The 16,134-nt window shown below is 26.7% G+C and overlaps 1 protein-coding gene across 2 annotated transcripts; it reads left to right on the top strand.

Annotated features, from left to right (window-relative positions):
• The first annotated feature begins 7,012 nt into the window (after positions 1–7,012).
• Positions 7,013–12,027, top strand: LOC107020275 (CBL-interacting serine/threonine-protein kinase 1-like). Of its 2 annotated transcripts, none has more exons than XM_027917203.1 (12): positions 7,013–7,373; positions 8,522–8,601; positions 9,701–9,772; positions 9,860–9,967; positions 10,048–10,128; positions 10,211–10,390; positions 10,492–10,728; positions 10,823–10,927; positions 11,011–11,127; positions 11,227–11,289; positions 11,378–11,452; positions 11,538–12,027. In XM_027917203.1, exons 3-12 carry the CDS (start codon positions 9,728–9,730, stop codon positions 11,613–11,615), a joined length of 1,089 nt encoding a protein of 362 aa, XP_027773004.1. In that variant the 5' UTR covers positions 7,013–7,373; positions 8,522–8,601; positions 9,701–9,727; the 3' UTR covers positions 11,616–12,027. The 2 variants fall into 2 exon arrangements, with proteins under 2 accessions (XP_027773004.1, XP_015076046.1); XM_015220560.2 differs by having other exon boundaries at positions 8,539–8,601.
• Positions 12,028–16,134: the final 4,107 nt, after the last annotated feature.

The raw sequence follows: 16,134 nt of genomic DNA on the forward strand, positions 1-16,134 counted from the left end.
AAAAAAAATTTTTTTTTTTGTAAATCGCTGCCTAGGCAGCGATTTATGTTTTTTTAAAAAAAAAAATTTTTTTTTATAAATCGCTGCCCTGGCAGCGATTTGTAAGAAGAAAAAAACTTTTTGGCAAAATCGCTGCTGGGGCAGCGATTTTACTTTTTCAGTTGAAGTAAATCGCTGCCGGCGGAGCGATTTTACCGTTTTGGTTTATATAAAATTTTATATACCCTTTTGGAATTTTTGTTAATATTTTCTACCGTTTGAGTTTCGGACTCTATGATATCACGTCTGTATGAATAAATTAATTAAAAACCTATATTGTAATAAGATTTTTACTATTATTAAATTTGGTGAAGAAATCCAGGAACACGTCGCCGAAATCTTTTACATATTTTCACATCTCTTTTTTATTTTTATAATATGAAGCACGACTTTATCATTAAGTAATAAATAAATAACGAAAGTATTCAGTTTCTTCGTTCTTAATTAGAGGTCATGTTTTTATTATGAATATAATTTTTAATATAATTTAAATTTAATTGAATTTTAGTATACGTACAAAATATTGAATGAGAATTGGTAGATATTAGATATTTGAAAGAATTAATTTAGATATTTTGTAGATATATTCAGACAAGTATTATATTCTATCCTCTTCGGATTTTATTTGTAAATCCCATTAATATGTTGTTATTGTTATTTTCAACGCCTCTTTTTCAATATTCATTCCATAATTACTAAACAAACCTAACTCCAAGTGGTTCTTTGATTTAATAAAGAAAAAGATAGGATAATGTGAAAGGTATGGTATATATATAAGAGCCCGATATTTTTATTAAAAAATTCAGATATTTAAATAGAATAAGGATAAAAGAGTAAATTTATTATAATATAGATTATAGTACAGTTGTGAAATTTTTTCATCATTAATTAAAGTTTTCGAATTCGAGATGTCTTGTTAGGAGCGTTACCTTCGAATGAGCCTTGTAATACGTGACTCAAATTTAGTCAGTATTTCAATATAAACTTTGGACAACATGTGGTGTGAAACTTAATTAAAGCCAAAATAATTAACTACTCAATCATTTTAAAAAATAATAATTAAGCTAATTACCAATATATGAATACTACTACTAGATTATTATAATTTTCAATACAAATATAATAATCTCTTTTTTTTTCCTACAAATATATCTATCAATACAAGCAATTATTTCCACTCAAAAAATCCTACAATTATAAGTATTTGCTTATAGGCAAAAATAAATCAACCACACAAATCATGATTTTACCAAATGAAACTGAAAACATAAATTTGACAAAAAGATATTATTTTATTATTAATATTACAAAAGTATGGTAGGTGGGGATATTTTCTACATTATAATTTCTAAATTTTTTTTACAATTGATCCCAAAATCACAATTATTATAGGCGCATAGGATAAATCTCATTCTAATATATAGCATGCCAATAACAAAGTAGATATTAGTACTAATTTTTCATTGAAAAATATTCAATAGTTAAATTCGTAGATATTTTAATTGAATTGGTAAAAAAAATTTATATTGTTTTCATAGGAAAAAAAGAAGAAGAAATCTCCCACTATTTCGAATGATAATTTGTTTTTAATTAATTCTTGTATTTTTCAATCAACCTGATTCAATTGAAATGAGTGAATTTTATAGCATAAATTTCTCATTGTTAATGACAAAAAAAACATTGTTTCTAATAGTGAAATGTAAATCACACTATCCAAACTCGCTGTAACAAGCTCGATGGAAAAAACATGTACTCACTCTGTCCTATTTTATGTGACGCTTTTCGTTTTTCGAGAGTCAAACAGTTTACATTTGACCGGACATTTGCATATGGAATTTTCAAAAATTTTTGAAATGAAATTTATATATTTGTAAACTACGTAAAGAGTACTATAAGTTATAAAAATTGATAATTCAAAATGTTGAAAACATATATAAAAAACTTACAGTCAAAGATAAACTTGTTTCAATCTCGAAATGTTAAAAATGTCACATAAAATGAAGCAGAAAAAGAACATTTTAAACTTAAGATCCGTTATTAAAAGATTATTCGTTCAACCAATCCGCGTTGTTTATTATATAATTTTTGTTGTAGGGGAAGAAAAGGGTGTGGACGGCAGAACATGAATAGTAGATATTTATATTTTTTAAATAATTTATAAAAAATATTACGCGGAAAAAAGGGCTTGAATAAATCTCAGGCTCGTGATTCACGTGGTAGGGCCAATTAACAGTTGAATAATACCAAAAAAAAGTTTTATATAATTAATTATATATATTTTCTGTTTTATATTATTTGAATAAAAAAATTAATATTATGTGTAAAATATTATTAGCACGAAACAAAATGGTTTCTGAAAATAAATAGTAACAACACATTAATAAAGACATAAAGATTTATGAATAATACATTGCAAGTATTATTTTTTAAAATATTAACGACAACAATAATTTCAGTTAGATTTATAAGTAGAATATGTAAATAATAGAATGAACATAGTTATTACGATTATCTTAAAAGATAGATAATTATTTCCTAAAGATCCTCAGTCTAATTGTTTAAGTGAAACAAATTCACAAAAAAAATATAATAACTAATCATAACATCTGATAAACAAAACAAAATACAATAAACGATAATAGCAAGAAATATTAATAAACCTAAACTCTAAAAAAAAAAGAAGAGCAAGACTATATTTCACTTTTTAAATATTAACCAAAAATTATTGTCAATCATCTAAAAGGTTAGGCAAAGTATTAATCTATGATCTTAAAAAGAGCAAACTTCATATTCTGTTACAATGACATTAAATTTATCGATATAAATTTTGATGAGATAACTGTCTTTTCTTTATCTTAATTAAAAATTTTGAATTATAATTTTTAAAATTAAAAGTAATTAGTTAAAAAAACTATTTTAAAAATTAAGTCAGACCATTCATAAACAAATTTAATTAATTTTTATACGAATATCAAATATCGAAAAAACGAGAATATCAACCACCCCATGTGCCTTCCATTTTTTTTGTGGGCAACCATTTCTTCATTAATGTGCTACCTAACATCATTGCCTTTTTTCAATGTACGCGAAAAATATAGATTATTATGTAAAACTATTATTTTTTTTGAAAAAATCACTTTTTATTATGATTTTTTATTTATATATTCATAATTTGAATTAGAGTTTATTTATTAAAAATACAACAATTTAACTAATTTTATCCATATCTTTTTAGTAATTAGACGATATTAATATTGTGAGCTATTGCATAGTAACAAATTTGTCAATGCACACCAAAAAAGATAAAGACAACGAACCTTTTTCGAAGAGATCTCAAAAAAAAAAGGCGATGACACAAAAAAGGAAATTCAGAATATAAACTTAGAATATTTTTAATAATCAGGTAAATTTCAATTGTACATATAATTAAAGTAATTTCATTTTTTTTACTCATAATTACTAAAATTAGTCCTCGTGTTATCTAACTTAGCATTATTAACCTTTAATTATATCAAGTAAGTGATTTTAGTTCTTCAACTTACAGATTCAAAGAAAAATTAACAGAGAGTTCATTGCTAAAAGGGATCTTCCCTATCTCTATCTAGAAGAACAAGCCCCTCGATTTGAGCTACAATTTTAAAAACCAACTTGATAGGCATTAACTCTCTCTCTTTCACAGCGACTAACGATAAATTTTGCAACGAGTGATTTTTTTTTTAAAAAAAATTTTGTTTTCTCAAGCAATTACTTTAAAATATCCGAATTACCCCTTTTAGCAGTGAACTTTCAGTTAATTTCCTTTTTTTTTTATTCTATAAATTGAAGGACTAAAATCACTGATGATATAAGAAGTTGATATACTAATTGTGCACAAAACGTGATATCTTAAATTTGATCTATTTTAGATAATTATATTTCATGATAAAAAATATTAAAAGCAAGTTCGAATTTTAATTATATAGGAAATCACAATTATTGTTTTTTCTAGTTATTTATTACTCATGAATATTAATTTTATCATAATACTCCTATAGCTCTTATGCATATATGATTAATGAATATTTGATATTACTAATTATGCACAAAACGTGATATTTTAAATTTACCTGTTTTAGATAATAATATTTTATGATAAAACAAAAGCATTAAAAGCAAATTCTATCCTAATAGTATATTTCATTTAGAGAAAAAACAAAAAACATCAAGAATCCTAATCGTTAATCAAAATTATTTCTTTTTTCCAAATTTCAAATTCTTATCCATATTTTTTTTATCTTCTAGCTAGCTATCATTATAAACGGGAGCGATAATTCATGAATCGATAAATAATTTGAGTTTGAATAAATACTTATCTCCTTTTAATAATTTGCGAGTTATGTATGATTTAATATTTTTATAACTACTAAAAATAATAGTTCTTTTGTGAGAATGATTTTGATTAATTTATTCTTTTTAGTTACAATTAATTATTTTTTTAATGATTAACATGAATATCTTACTATTATAATCAATATTGAAAAATATTTATTGTTATCCTGCTTATTTAATTGGTGTAACATAATTTTATGTAGAATTTAGGATAATATTTATCATCATAACAGATAAAAAAAATCTTGATTGATCAATGGTAAATTATTTTACTAACTTATTTTATTGTTATTTTGAAATATATAATCTTTTAATTTTCGTTGAATTTTTAATTTTCTATATATATAAAACCTGTATATATTCTATCTTTAATACTATTTAGATTTTTCAAGAGCTATATGCTTCCATCGAAACCAAAATTTAGTAATAAACAGCAAAAAATTGAAAAGAAGTTAATGATTTAAAGATTTTTAATAGTTATATGTTTCCATCTAAGCTAAATTTTAGTTTAATAAATTGTAAAGTTGAAAATGATTAAAAGCCTTTTAAAGTTATACATTTCATCGAAACTAAAATTTAGGTTAATAAATTGTAAAACTGAAATGATGAAAATGATTTAAAATACAATACAAATTTTTAACAATATAATTAAGATAATTTAAAATATGAACAAATTACATAAATCTCATTATTTTATATATCTATATATAGCTAACGTATTTATAAACATAATTATTTTAATTTATATACCTAACGTATTTACAAACTTCTCGAAAAACATACCAACATAATTATTTTTTCTTGATACCAAACTTATAGAGAGGTTGGTTAATTTAGAAATAATTTTTTTTATACTTCTTCTAAAAGTAAACCAACCAAATAATCTGATGCAAATATAGCTTAAAAACATGTGATTTTTCTGAATCTCATATTTCTAGCGTAAATTATAATAAAATTAGATTTTTAATTTATAATTTTAAAATTATATCTGACTCAATATCAAAATGTTAAATTGATAAAGATCATGATAAAATTTATTTAAAGATTCAAAATCAATCCCATATAGAAATACCACAACCTATCACATATTTTTCTTTATTTATCAAATAATTTATAGAGTTTAAATTTTAAATTTACGCTAACCGTTAATATAAACAACAAAAATATACTTAAAAGTGGGTTGTGGGGTACAGCCTCCGCGTTTCGTTTGTATTCACAAATTTGAAATTGCCAAATAATGTTAATATTAGTAAAATTATCTGTTAAATTTCTTAACTTTTTCAATATTAATTATATTTAAAAAAAGTTAAATTTAATTATTTATTTCAATTAGTTTGGAAAATAACTACTCAATGATTAAAAATGTCAAAATAAAATAAATAATTTTTTTAATTTTTGGTGGCAATTAATGAAGTTCATTTAAGGGAGAAAAAACGGAGTAATTAGTGGATAAACAGGGTGGTCCAGACAAAAAGGTGGCCCACTTTATTATTTTTCATTTTATACATAATTTTCTGTCCATTTTAATAATTTGTGCATATTTATTTTATTATAATTTTATTAAATAATTTAAAATTATTATATCATTCTTCAATTTCCATAAATAATTATAATATTTTATAATTTCAATTATCACATTATTTTATTATTTTAGTGTTCTTTCTTCTTTTTTTTTTATGTTATTTATTACTATTTTTTATTTCACATTATTTCATTATTATTGCGATTTTTTCATTTCTATACTTCGGTATTGTTTAATTTAAGTAGATGATCAATTGAAAATAATTTCGTTTATCTCTTTGAGGTAGTGGAGATTGTTATCTAACTTAGAGAACAATAACACTAACAGCTTATTTAGTCATGCGATATAATATCATGATATGATATTATAATATGAAATTATGAGATGAAATTGAAGTTTTATTTGGACATGTCGTATGAAAATTTTTGTTTTGTATATTTTGTTATAAACATAAAAAAATCTCATAAGTTGTAAAATAACTAAAATAACCTCAATTGTTTATTCAATCTTACCAAATAAACAAAAAATTATAAAATCGCATAATAAATTATTACTGTTCTCTACTTAAATAATTGTTTTATCTAACTTTAATTCAATTAAAAAAATTAAACATAAATTATAATGTACTATTCTTTAATATTAGTCAACAACAGATTGATGTGAATTAAAGTGACTATATATTAGTGAAAATAATAAATTTTAAAAAGTAATCATGTTATTATAAATTTTATTTACGTATAAAATAAATATTTAATAGATATAAATATAGGATTGTTTAAACATAATGTGAAACAATTAATATATTAAAATATCATATCGTGATTCTTGAAGAATATCAAACGTAAAATCGCATATCCAAACGTTAATTTCATCTCATAATTTTATATCGTAATATGATATAGCATAATCAAATATGAAAGCATACTTGACAGGTGTAGAGACTATTTTCGATAAATAATATTCTATATTTTATAATATGGTTTATATAATTGTAATTAATTTAAGATGAAGCCAAACAAAATTTGGAAAGTGAGAGATTATGTATCTTCCCTTATATATATTAACACAAAACATAGAAGAGGAAACACAAAACCTGCTAATCTTCTTCATCTTCTTCATCATTCATACTAAAACCAAAAAAAAAAAAAAAAATTCTCAGAATTTAACAATCTCTTTATTCTCTGTTGAATTTCAAATTATAATACCCATTTTCACTATTATTTGTTGGTCATTTTTGGTAATGGTGTTGGTACAACAGGAAGACGAAATAAGGGTGGGTGGAGGGAAGAAGGGAATGAGGCTAGGGAAATATGAAGTGGGGAAGACACTTGGTGAAGGAAATTTTGGTAAAGTGAAGTATGCTAGACATGTAGAGACTGGTCAATCTTTCGCCATTAAAATTTTGGAGAAGAGTCGGATCCTTGACCTCAAGTCTACTGATCAGGTTTTTTTTCAATCTCTGTTTCTGTTGTGTTCATAGATGAGGTTTTTTTTTTCAATTTGGGGTTTTGGGTTCTCAGAAATGGAAAGAGTTTATCAAAAATAATGTGAATCTCTTCTTCCCCATTTTTCTGGAAAATGAAAAAAAGTGGATCAGTTTTTTCTCTCTACTGTAATTCTAGTTTTGTAACTTCATTTCCATGGTGAAAATTGATTTTCGTTACCAATTTCCTCTTGAAGGTTTTTCCATTTGGTGTTTTCGTTTTAAAAAATCTTCTTCCTAATTTCTCCGACCAAATCCCGTTTCCGGCGAGTTGGACGGAACTACCGTTTAACAACATAGTCATTGTAATTTCACGAGTAAAATTTAGGAAAAGACATTATGTATCTCGATTTGCTCGAGAAGTTTAGAGAAGTTGTTTTCGATAAATATTAGCTCGAAGTAAAATGTGTAGGGATTTTTTTTTTAACTGTGATATCCAGGTAATTGAGTTGCATCTATTGGAATATAGTCGAGTAGAGATAAAGATCTGCGTATATTTTATCTTTCTTATGGAATTACTTTAATATAATATTGTTGCTCATCGAAGCTCGAACAAATAAGAAGAAATAACCTAGTAATTTTGTTTTCACTCTACTGATTTTAACATTGAGGCTGGAGCCAACATGATTTTTGGGTTTCTTAATCATGTTATTTTCACAAATATTATTTTCTGAACTCATAAAAATTTAGAGATATGGCTAAAAAGTCTTAAAAGTTTGAATCTTCAATTTTATAATTATAGTTGCTTGGTGGTTACTGCTTTTTGGTGAGAATTCGCATCTTCCACTATATTTCCTACTAAATCCTGCAGCTAAAAGTTAAAAGGATTAGCTAAATTTGGTGGTTCAAATCCTTATTGGATAATGAATCAGTCCAACTTGACAACAACTATTAAACTGTATAGTTGTAAACTGTTTAATAGCACATTTTTTTCCGAGCGGAGAGTCTATCAGAAACAACATCTCTACCCCACAAAGGTCTCAGACCCGACTCGTGGAATTAGACTGAGTATGTTGTTGTTATTTGTGTTGAAGCTCTTAGTAGATAATCATATAAAAAACTATACTTTTGAAGTTGAAAACTGAAATAACTTAAATAAGCTTATGCAGTTCTTGTGTAATTTCAGATCAAGAGGGAGATTGGAACTTTAAAACTCCTCAAACATCCTAACGTTGTCCGATTATACGAGGTATATACCATCCTTCTCCTTTTCCTTTTGCCTTCTTTCAAAAAACTCGGAATATTATCACTTAAATATATTATTATCTTTTGAATATAAAAAACTCCTAATATACACAAGTTGAGGTATTGAAATGTTTTCCGGATACAAGTTGTGTTTGTAGTGGTGATAAAGTATTTCCACCTAAAGATTCAGTATATAAAGTGGATTATATTATATAATTCGTTTTATTCTTCGAAAACAATGAGTAAAAAACATCCTGGAATCTGATTCGGTTTGTGTATAGACAATTAGCCAATTCATTTTTGCTTGAAGTAAAGAACAACAAATGCTCACTCTTTCATGGCTAAAGATTCGGTTTTTTTTTTCTTCCAATTTTCTTGTCTTTAGTGTTCAACCAGGCATAAATACATTGCACAGAAAAGTCTACTGATTTTTAAGAATACTTTTCAATGTATGAACTTAAGGGGATTGTGATGATTCATCTAGTGGTTGTTGAAAAATAATAATTGGTGAGCCATCTCGACCCCCCACATAATTAGATCTTTTTCCCAACTTTTTAAGTTAACAAATGCTGGATAAACCATAAGTTTCATATCATTAATTTTTGTGGTTCTGTATTGTATATGAGAAGGGGTCCATTTTGTCTGGGACCATGGAGGAGGAAAGATGGATCTATCCAAAGACTTAAAAACTTAGGTGACAACTTTGTTTTGTCTTTTTTCTTGGACTTATTGGTGCAGCATAAGGAATAGTCTTTTGCTGGAATATTAAGTCATTCTGCCCTGGTAGACCAAGATTTAATTGGTCTTAGTTCAAAATCACGGATTAACAACTTTGAACCTACTGACGTACTAACTACTCAATCTAAATAAATTACGTTCCCGTCTCAAAAAAGTTGTTTGTTTTCTTCCTTGAGAAGTTTGTCAAGATGTAACGTCCACGATGGCTTCCGTTGCTTGTCAAATGCTGCTTCATGGTGGCAACTGGCAAGTGAATAGTATTAATAATAATATTTATCAAACATTTAGATATCCATACATGGGTTTCCTCATGTTAGTAGTATTTCGTTATGATGCATTTCTAACAAGACGATACAATTAAGCAGGTCTTAGCGAGCAAAAGCAAGATTTTCATGGTGCTAGAATACGTGAATGGGGGTGAATTATTCGACAGAATCGTAAGTTACTTTGACTATATATTATGTTTTGTGAATAATAGTATGTCAAATCTTGAATTTTCCCTTGACTATAATCCTTATCCATAGGTTTCCAAAGGAAAACTCTCAGAGGCCCAAGGTAGGAAGCTCTTCCAACAATTGGTTGATGGCGTTAGTTACTGTCACGACAAAGGTGTCTTCCACAGAGATCTCAAGGTAACTAATTATATAGTGTGTAGCATAAATATTATAAGCTGTTATTCAGTCATGTAACATGTGTGGTGTTGAAAATGCAGCTAGAAAACGTCCTCATTGATTTGAGGGGAAACATAAAAATAACGGACTTTGGGCTCAGTGCGTTACCCCAACACTTTAGGGTACAGAATATACCAGCTTCTCTTTGTTGCATATGTGAATTAGTTTCCTAAATCTTATTGAGTTTTTTTGTCTTAACTATAGGATGACGGATTGTTGCATACCACTTGCGGTAGTCCAAACTATGTCGCTCCAGAAATTCTTTCTAACAGAGGATATGATGGTGCGGCATCTGATACCTGGTCATGTGGTGTTATCTTATATGTCATTCTCACTGGTTATTTACCCTTTGATGATAGAAATCTTGCCGTACTTTATCAAAAGGTAAGACAATTTCTTCTTTTGCTTTATGCGTGCGTGCTCATTTTATATGACATTTGGTAAAGCTAATACTTTTAATATTATTTTTGATGAATACAAATCAGATACTTAAGGGGGAAGTTCATATACCAAAATGGCTATCTGCAGGAGCAAAGAACCTCATAAAGAGGATTCTTGATCCCAACCCGCATACTCGTATAACAATGGCACAAATCAAAGAAGATGCATGGTTCAAACAAGACTATACACCTGTAATTACTGATGATGAAGACTTGGAAAGTGATGATCACGTCTGCACCGTGCATGAAACAGATGATCACGTCTGTACCGTGCATGAATTGGTATGGACGTTGGACCCTAGAGTAATTGGTTCATTTCAAGCATTTTAATCCTTTCATCCTTAATGACTGATTGTTTGCTATATCCTTGTCACAGCCGCTTGATGCTCAAAGAGATCCCGAATCGCCTTGCCTTATCAATGCCTTTGAACTTATAGGAATGTCATCATGTCTGGATCTTTCTGGATTTTTTGAGAAAGAGGTAACCTTTATTTCTAATTTGTACTGTATTATGCAAGGAACATATCATAAAACAAGGACTTATTTCTTCTTGAATAATTCTAGGATGTTTCCGAGAGGAAGATCAGATTTACATCCAGTCTCTCTCCAAAACAGTTGTTGGAGAGGATTGAGAATATGGTGACACAGATGGGATTTCATGTCCAGAAAAGACATGGAAGGGTTAGTATAATTGTTGGCGCATCAATCTGTATATGCACTGTCACACAAGGAAAATTTGATCTTAAACTAAGTTCCATATCATGTCTTTGTACATTGCAGTTGAAAGTGATGCAAGAGCAGAAAGGCCACAAAAACCCGGCTAGTCTATTGGTAGTTGCTGAGGTAAGCAATGTTCGCGGCATATGACTCCCTTATTTTCCATAACAAGAAAGAAAAAACAAAAGTAATTTTCCCTATGCATCATTTTCAGGTCTTCGAGATTAGCCCATCCTTGTATGTTGTAGAGTTACAAAAGTCTTCAGGGGATTCAACAGTATATAGACAGGTATAGCTCAACATCTTCATCTACCTTGTTACAACTTAACAACCTCCAAACATGTTAAACTAACTAAATCACTTTAATCCCACAGATGTGTAATAGGTTATCGAATGATTTGGGAGTCCACCGTAGTGAGGAGCTCCTACCTACTGTTTGTTGCGATAGCTAGACCATTTGCAGCGGTGACTGGATACATTCTTTCGTTCTTTTTGTTCCTATTCTCCTGCTCTTGTTGAGTAGGAGGAGGAGTTGTGAGCAGTAAGCACACCCTTCAAGTTGGTTGGTTTGATTCATCAGTTTCGCGAGATTAAGTGTACAGTAAGGAACAACATGGCGGAAATCGCCTTATAAGTTAGTACATTCAAGTAAATCTTGTATCTTATAGTATCTATTATTTAGTCTCTAGGCAAATATTTTCTCTGGAACATGGCTATAGTAGCCTTGTTGATTTGTAAATTTAGCAAAATTTGTATTCTGTAGTATCAATTATTTGTAGCTTGGTCTTTACTTTGAAAGACTCCAAGCAAGATGTCCTTTTTTGAAAAAAAATTAATAATAATGCTTCATGCAGCTTTATGTAATTAAGAGAAAGTTACTTTTGCACATGGCCTTTTCTGACTTGTGATTTTTGCACTACTCATATAAAAGAATAAAGAAAAAGATCTCTTGTTTATATTGAGGCAAAGAGTGTTTCGGAAATTTTCTATGAGGTAGTGATAAAGTCGTACTTTGTTGTTATTTTTGTTTATACCGAAAATCATGCCAGTAATTCTACAGGTGAGATATAGAAAGGACGAAATGTAGGTAGATTTTACCCTATCTTTGTGGGATAGAGAGACTCCCGTTATAATATTTATTTTTAAGAAATTAATTGTGTTTGCAACAGAAAAATACCAACATGGAGGATCATGTGAATTGTGCAGCATCTCTACCAATAATTAACACTGCAAGTTGACAAATTCAACTTTATGATGGGTAGAGAACAATAATCTTTTTTATCGTTTGAGAAATCGAGCCCTTATCGATAAAATAAAATTTTAAAGAGTCAATCAATTAAACTAATAAAATTTTTATTGAGAAAGTTATATCATTCTGAAAAAAGTGTTTTTTTTCAAAATTCAAATTGTTATCCATATATATCTTTTTATCTTCTAGCTAGCTACCATTATTATATCTGAGCAATAATTCATAAATCGATAAATAATTGGAGTTTGACTTGACTTATCTCCCTTTAATAATTTACGAGTTATGTCTTGATTTTCAATTATTTCTATAATTATTAAGAGAAAAGACATAAAGTGACACCTGAAGTTGTTACGAATTTTTAAAAAGACATCTTAACTATGCAGATGTCCATTTACCCCCCTAAACTATTCCGAAGATATATTATTACATCATTTTTGGATCAATTCCAGATTTTAAATGGCAAGTGTAATCACACACCAATCATTGTGCGACACGTGTTAATTCAATTTGAAATATTTTTTTTTTCATTTTAAGTTTTCTTTATTTCTTTCTCTTACTTTTTGACTTATTTTAGTTTTATTATTTTTATTTTAATTTCATTTCAATTTTTATCATCTTTAACCCCAACTTTCAAGCTTCCTCCATTTTCTTTCTTTATTCCTTCTTCTTCACCTCTTATCCTCACCTAACCCCACACCTATATCAAGTTGAACCCCTCCATTTTCTTTCTCTTCTCTTCTTCTTATTTGGTCAAATTTTTTACTTCCGAAAATTATACTATTTTTTAGACTTTGTTGAGTTATTGATAACAAAACTAATTATTTTTTTAAGAAAGATCAAAATTTTGAAGGTATCATCATTTAATTTATCTCATTTCCAGATAAATTCAAAACTAGAAATGATGATTTTGAAAGCATAAGAATTCTCCGAAAATTGAAAAAGTTTATTAGAATTTGGATAAAAAAACTAAATAATGTCTACTAATCATCTTGAAATCTAATGGGTTTATCACATTGTTCGAAAAGTATTAAAATATCTAGATATAATTATAAAATTGAAGAGAGTTAAACTAATAGTAGAATAAAAGAGAGATGGAGTTGTGGTAAAAAGTGACACTAAAAGTGATAAGTTAATGAATATGACAATGAATTTTTGAAGAAGAAGGAAGAAAGAAAAAGAAAAAAATAATAAGGAGAAAAAGTTAAAATAATAAAAAAAATAAAAATATATATTTTATAGTAAAATTCTTATAAAAATAAAAGTATATTCGTTTTTTTAGTTTGTTCACGCTCTTTAAGAGAGTGTATACACTCTCCATGCCAGGTGGACAAAAAATGATGTAATAATATCAGTTCAGGATTGTTTAGGGGGGTAATAGGACACTTGCATAATTTAGGTGTCTTTTTAAAAATTCGGGTCAACTTCAGGTGTTACTTTATGTCTTTTCTCAATTATTAAAAAATTGTAATTCTTTTGTGAGATTGGTTTTGATTTTTTGTAAGTTATAATTGATTCTTTAAAAAGATTAACATGAACATATTACTATTATGATCAATATTGAATAATATCTACATAATTTATTTTCATCTTGCTTATTTAATTGTTGCAACATAATTTTATGTAGAATTTAAGATTAATTTATCACCATAACGGATAATAAATTCTTTTTTTGTAATTGTTGTGTAAATAATGGCACACATAATATAACAACATATCAAGATTTGGGGAGGATAGGATATGTAGATTTTACGTCTATCTTTATAGTTGTAGAGAGACATATATAATATTATTTGAATTGCTTAGAATTGAAGCGTAATTGTTGTGGTACAATGTCATTTTTATACAAAAAGGAAATAGAAAATTTGATGCATTTTTCATCTATATGCTCCTCTCCCTTTGCTGTTCCAAAATAAATATACTTTAAAAAGGAATAATTCACTATCTGGATTTTAAAAGGCTTGAAAACTTATATATAAGCTTTGTAAGAGACGAATTGTCAAAGTTTGCACAATATTGTATAACAATGTAAATGTATTTACAAATACATTTTTTTACCTATATCATAAATTTTTATGTTGTGTACTATTAATATATAATGTTATATAATCTTTCATATTTCATATTACAAAAACAATTAATCAGCACAAATTAATAATATAATCATGTAATTTTGAGTTTTGTATTGGATTGTAATAAATTAATTATTAAATTATGATTCATATAGAAATTTGATAATTCAATTGTAAATTGTTAAATACGGTTGCAATTACATAGATATATGTTTTGTTGATTTTGCCATTTCATTTTAGCAATTGTTGCTCCAAGTCCAATTCTATGTTCCATATCTGGTGCCGACTAGCCATATTTCTGGTAAGAATTTTCTACTTTCTTTTCGCCTCTTCTTTCCTTCTCATGTTATGTTGCATATTTAAACTCGCATGTCAATCATTTCTGAGTTAAGGTTAAAGCATTTAAAACACCATCAATCTTATTTGGACACTAAATTCATAGTAGCTTTTCAGTAAATCAGTAGTTTATACGTAGAATTTGATGTTTAATTTAATTATTGGAATAGATAATATAATACAACAACAATAGAATATGGGAGATAGAAACGACATAGCTCAATAAAATAGGTAACCTAAAGCCAAAATTTAGAAAAGAGTATCATAATTATTCAAAAAAAAATTATATTTTTTCCAATAAATTCTAAATATTGCAATTAATTATAGTTTAATAATTATTTTTCTTTTTCAATTGACAATATAACATATCTTGTAATATTTGGTAAGACAAAAATAAATATAAATAAATTATTGTACATGTTATTTAACAATACAAATATTTAAATCTCTCTTATTGATTATAATTTAGAAAACCTTTTCAATAGAGCCAATTGTTATATAAACTATCAAAATTATTCTAAAAGTCTTTAAAAATAAAATTAAGACTTCACTTTATTGAATATGTCAAATAAAGTATATTTTTTTACTGATATAATATTTTATAATAATTTTAATTACGGAAATCAATATTATAATGATAGTTACTTTTAGAAGACATTCAAACTTAAGACAACATTTATTTAAATTTAGTTACTTAATAATCTAATTAGTTTGAGCTTGATATGTTAAACAATATATCTTTAAAAATTGAAGACAGTCTTATAGAGTCAATATTAAAACATGATTGATCCAAATTGAAGTAAATTAGAATAATTAAGAAATAGAAAATATCTATAAAATTAATTGTGTACGACTTTTAATCGTAATTACATCAATAATAAAATTTCAAAACTACTATTCATTTAGTTGGAAACAAATTATCTCAAAATTAATTATTTCGGAATTAGTTATCCTCAAATAATTTATCCAACTATGTAGATGGGATAATCTATCGCATCACTATGATTTAAATGATGGAGTAAATTATCCCAAACAAAACAATATAATTTTATCTCCAAACTATTTTCTTATTCTGAGATTATTTATTCTTATCACTCACCCTAGACGATACATTTATCTTATATTAGTTTGAGATCTTACTAAAAACACTTGTTACATATTACTATTTACTTGATTATCATTGAAATAACCTTTTGAAAGTTTAAACAATTTAAAATATTTATTATTTAAGAGACTATTTAATATGAAAAAAGGAAAACATAGTAAAATTAATGGAGAAAATTTTAATTAATAGTAACAATAAATACATACTTTTTT

The sequence above is a fragment of the Solanum pennellii genome, chromosome 5 (assembly GCF_001406875.1).
Source record: "Solanum pennellii chromosome 5, SPENNV200".
NCBI classification, from domain to species: Eukaryota; Viridiplantae; Streptophyta; class Magnoliopsida; order Solanales; family Solanaceae; genus Solanum; species Solanum pennellii.

What these genes read in the sequence shown, in the direction of transcription:
- LOC107020275 (XM_015220560.2), top strand. Translation starts at nt 7,170, where the DNA reads ATGGTGTTGGTACAACAGGAAGACGAAATAAGGGTGGGTGGAGGGAAG. An exon ending in TCTGTACCGTGCATGAATTG is followed by an intron (nt 10,729 to 10,822) that starts GTATGGACGTTG and finishes TCCTTGTCACAG; the next exon opens with CCGCTTGATGCTCAAAGAGA. An exon ending in CTGGATTTTTTGAGAAAGAG is followed by an intron (nt 10,928 to 11,010) that starts GTAACCTTTATT and finishes GAATAATTCTAG; the next exon opens with GATGTTTCCGAGAGGAAGAT.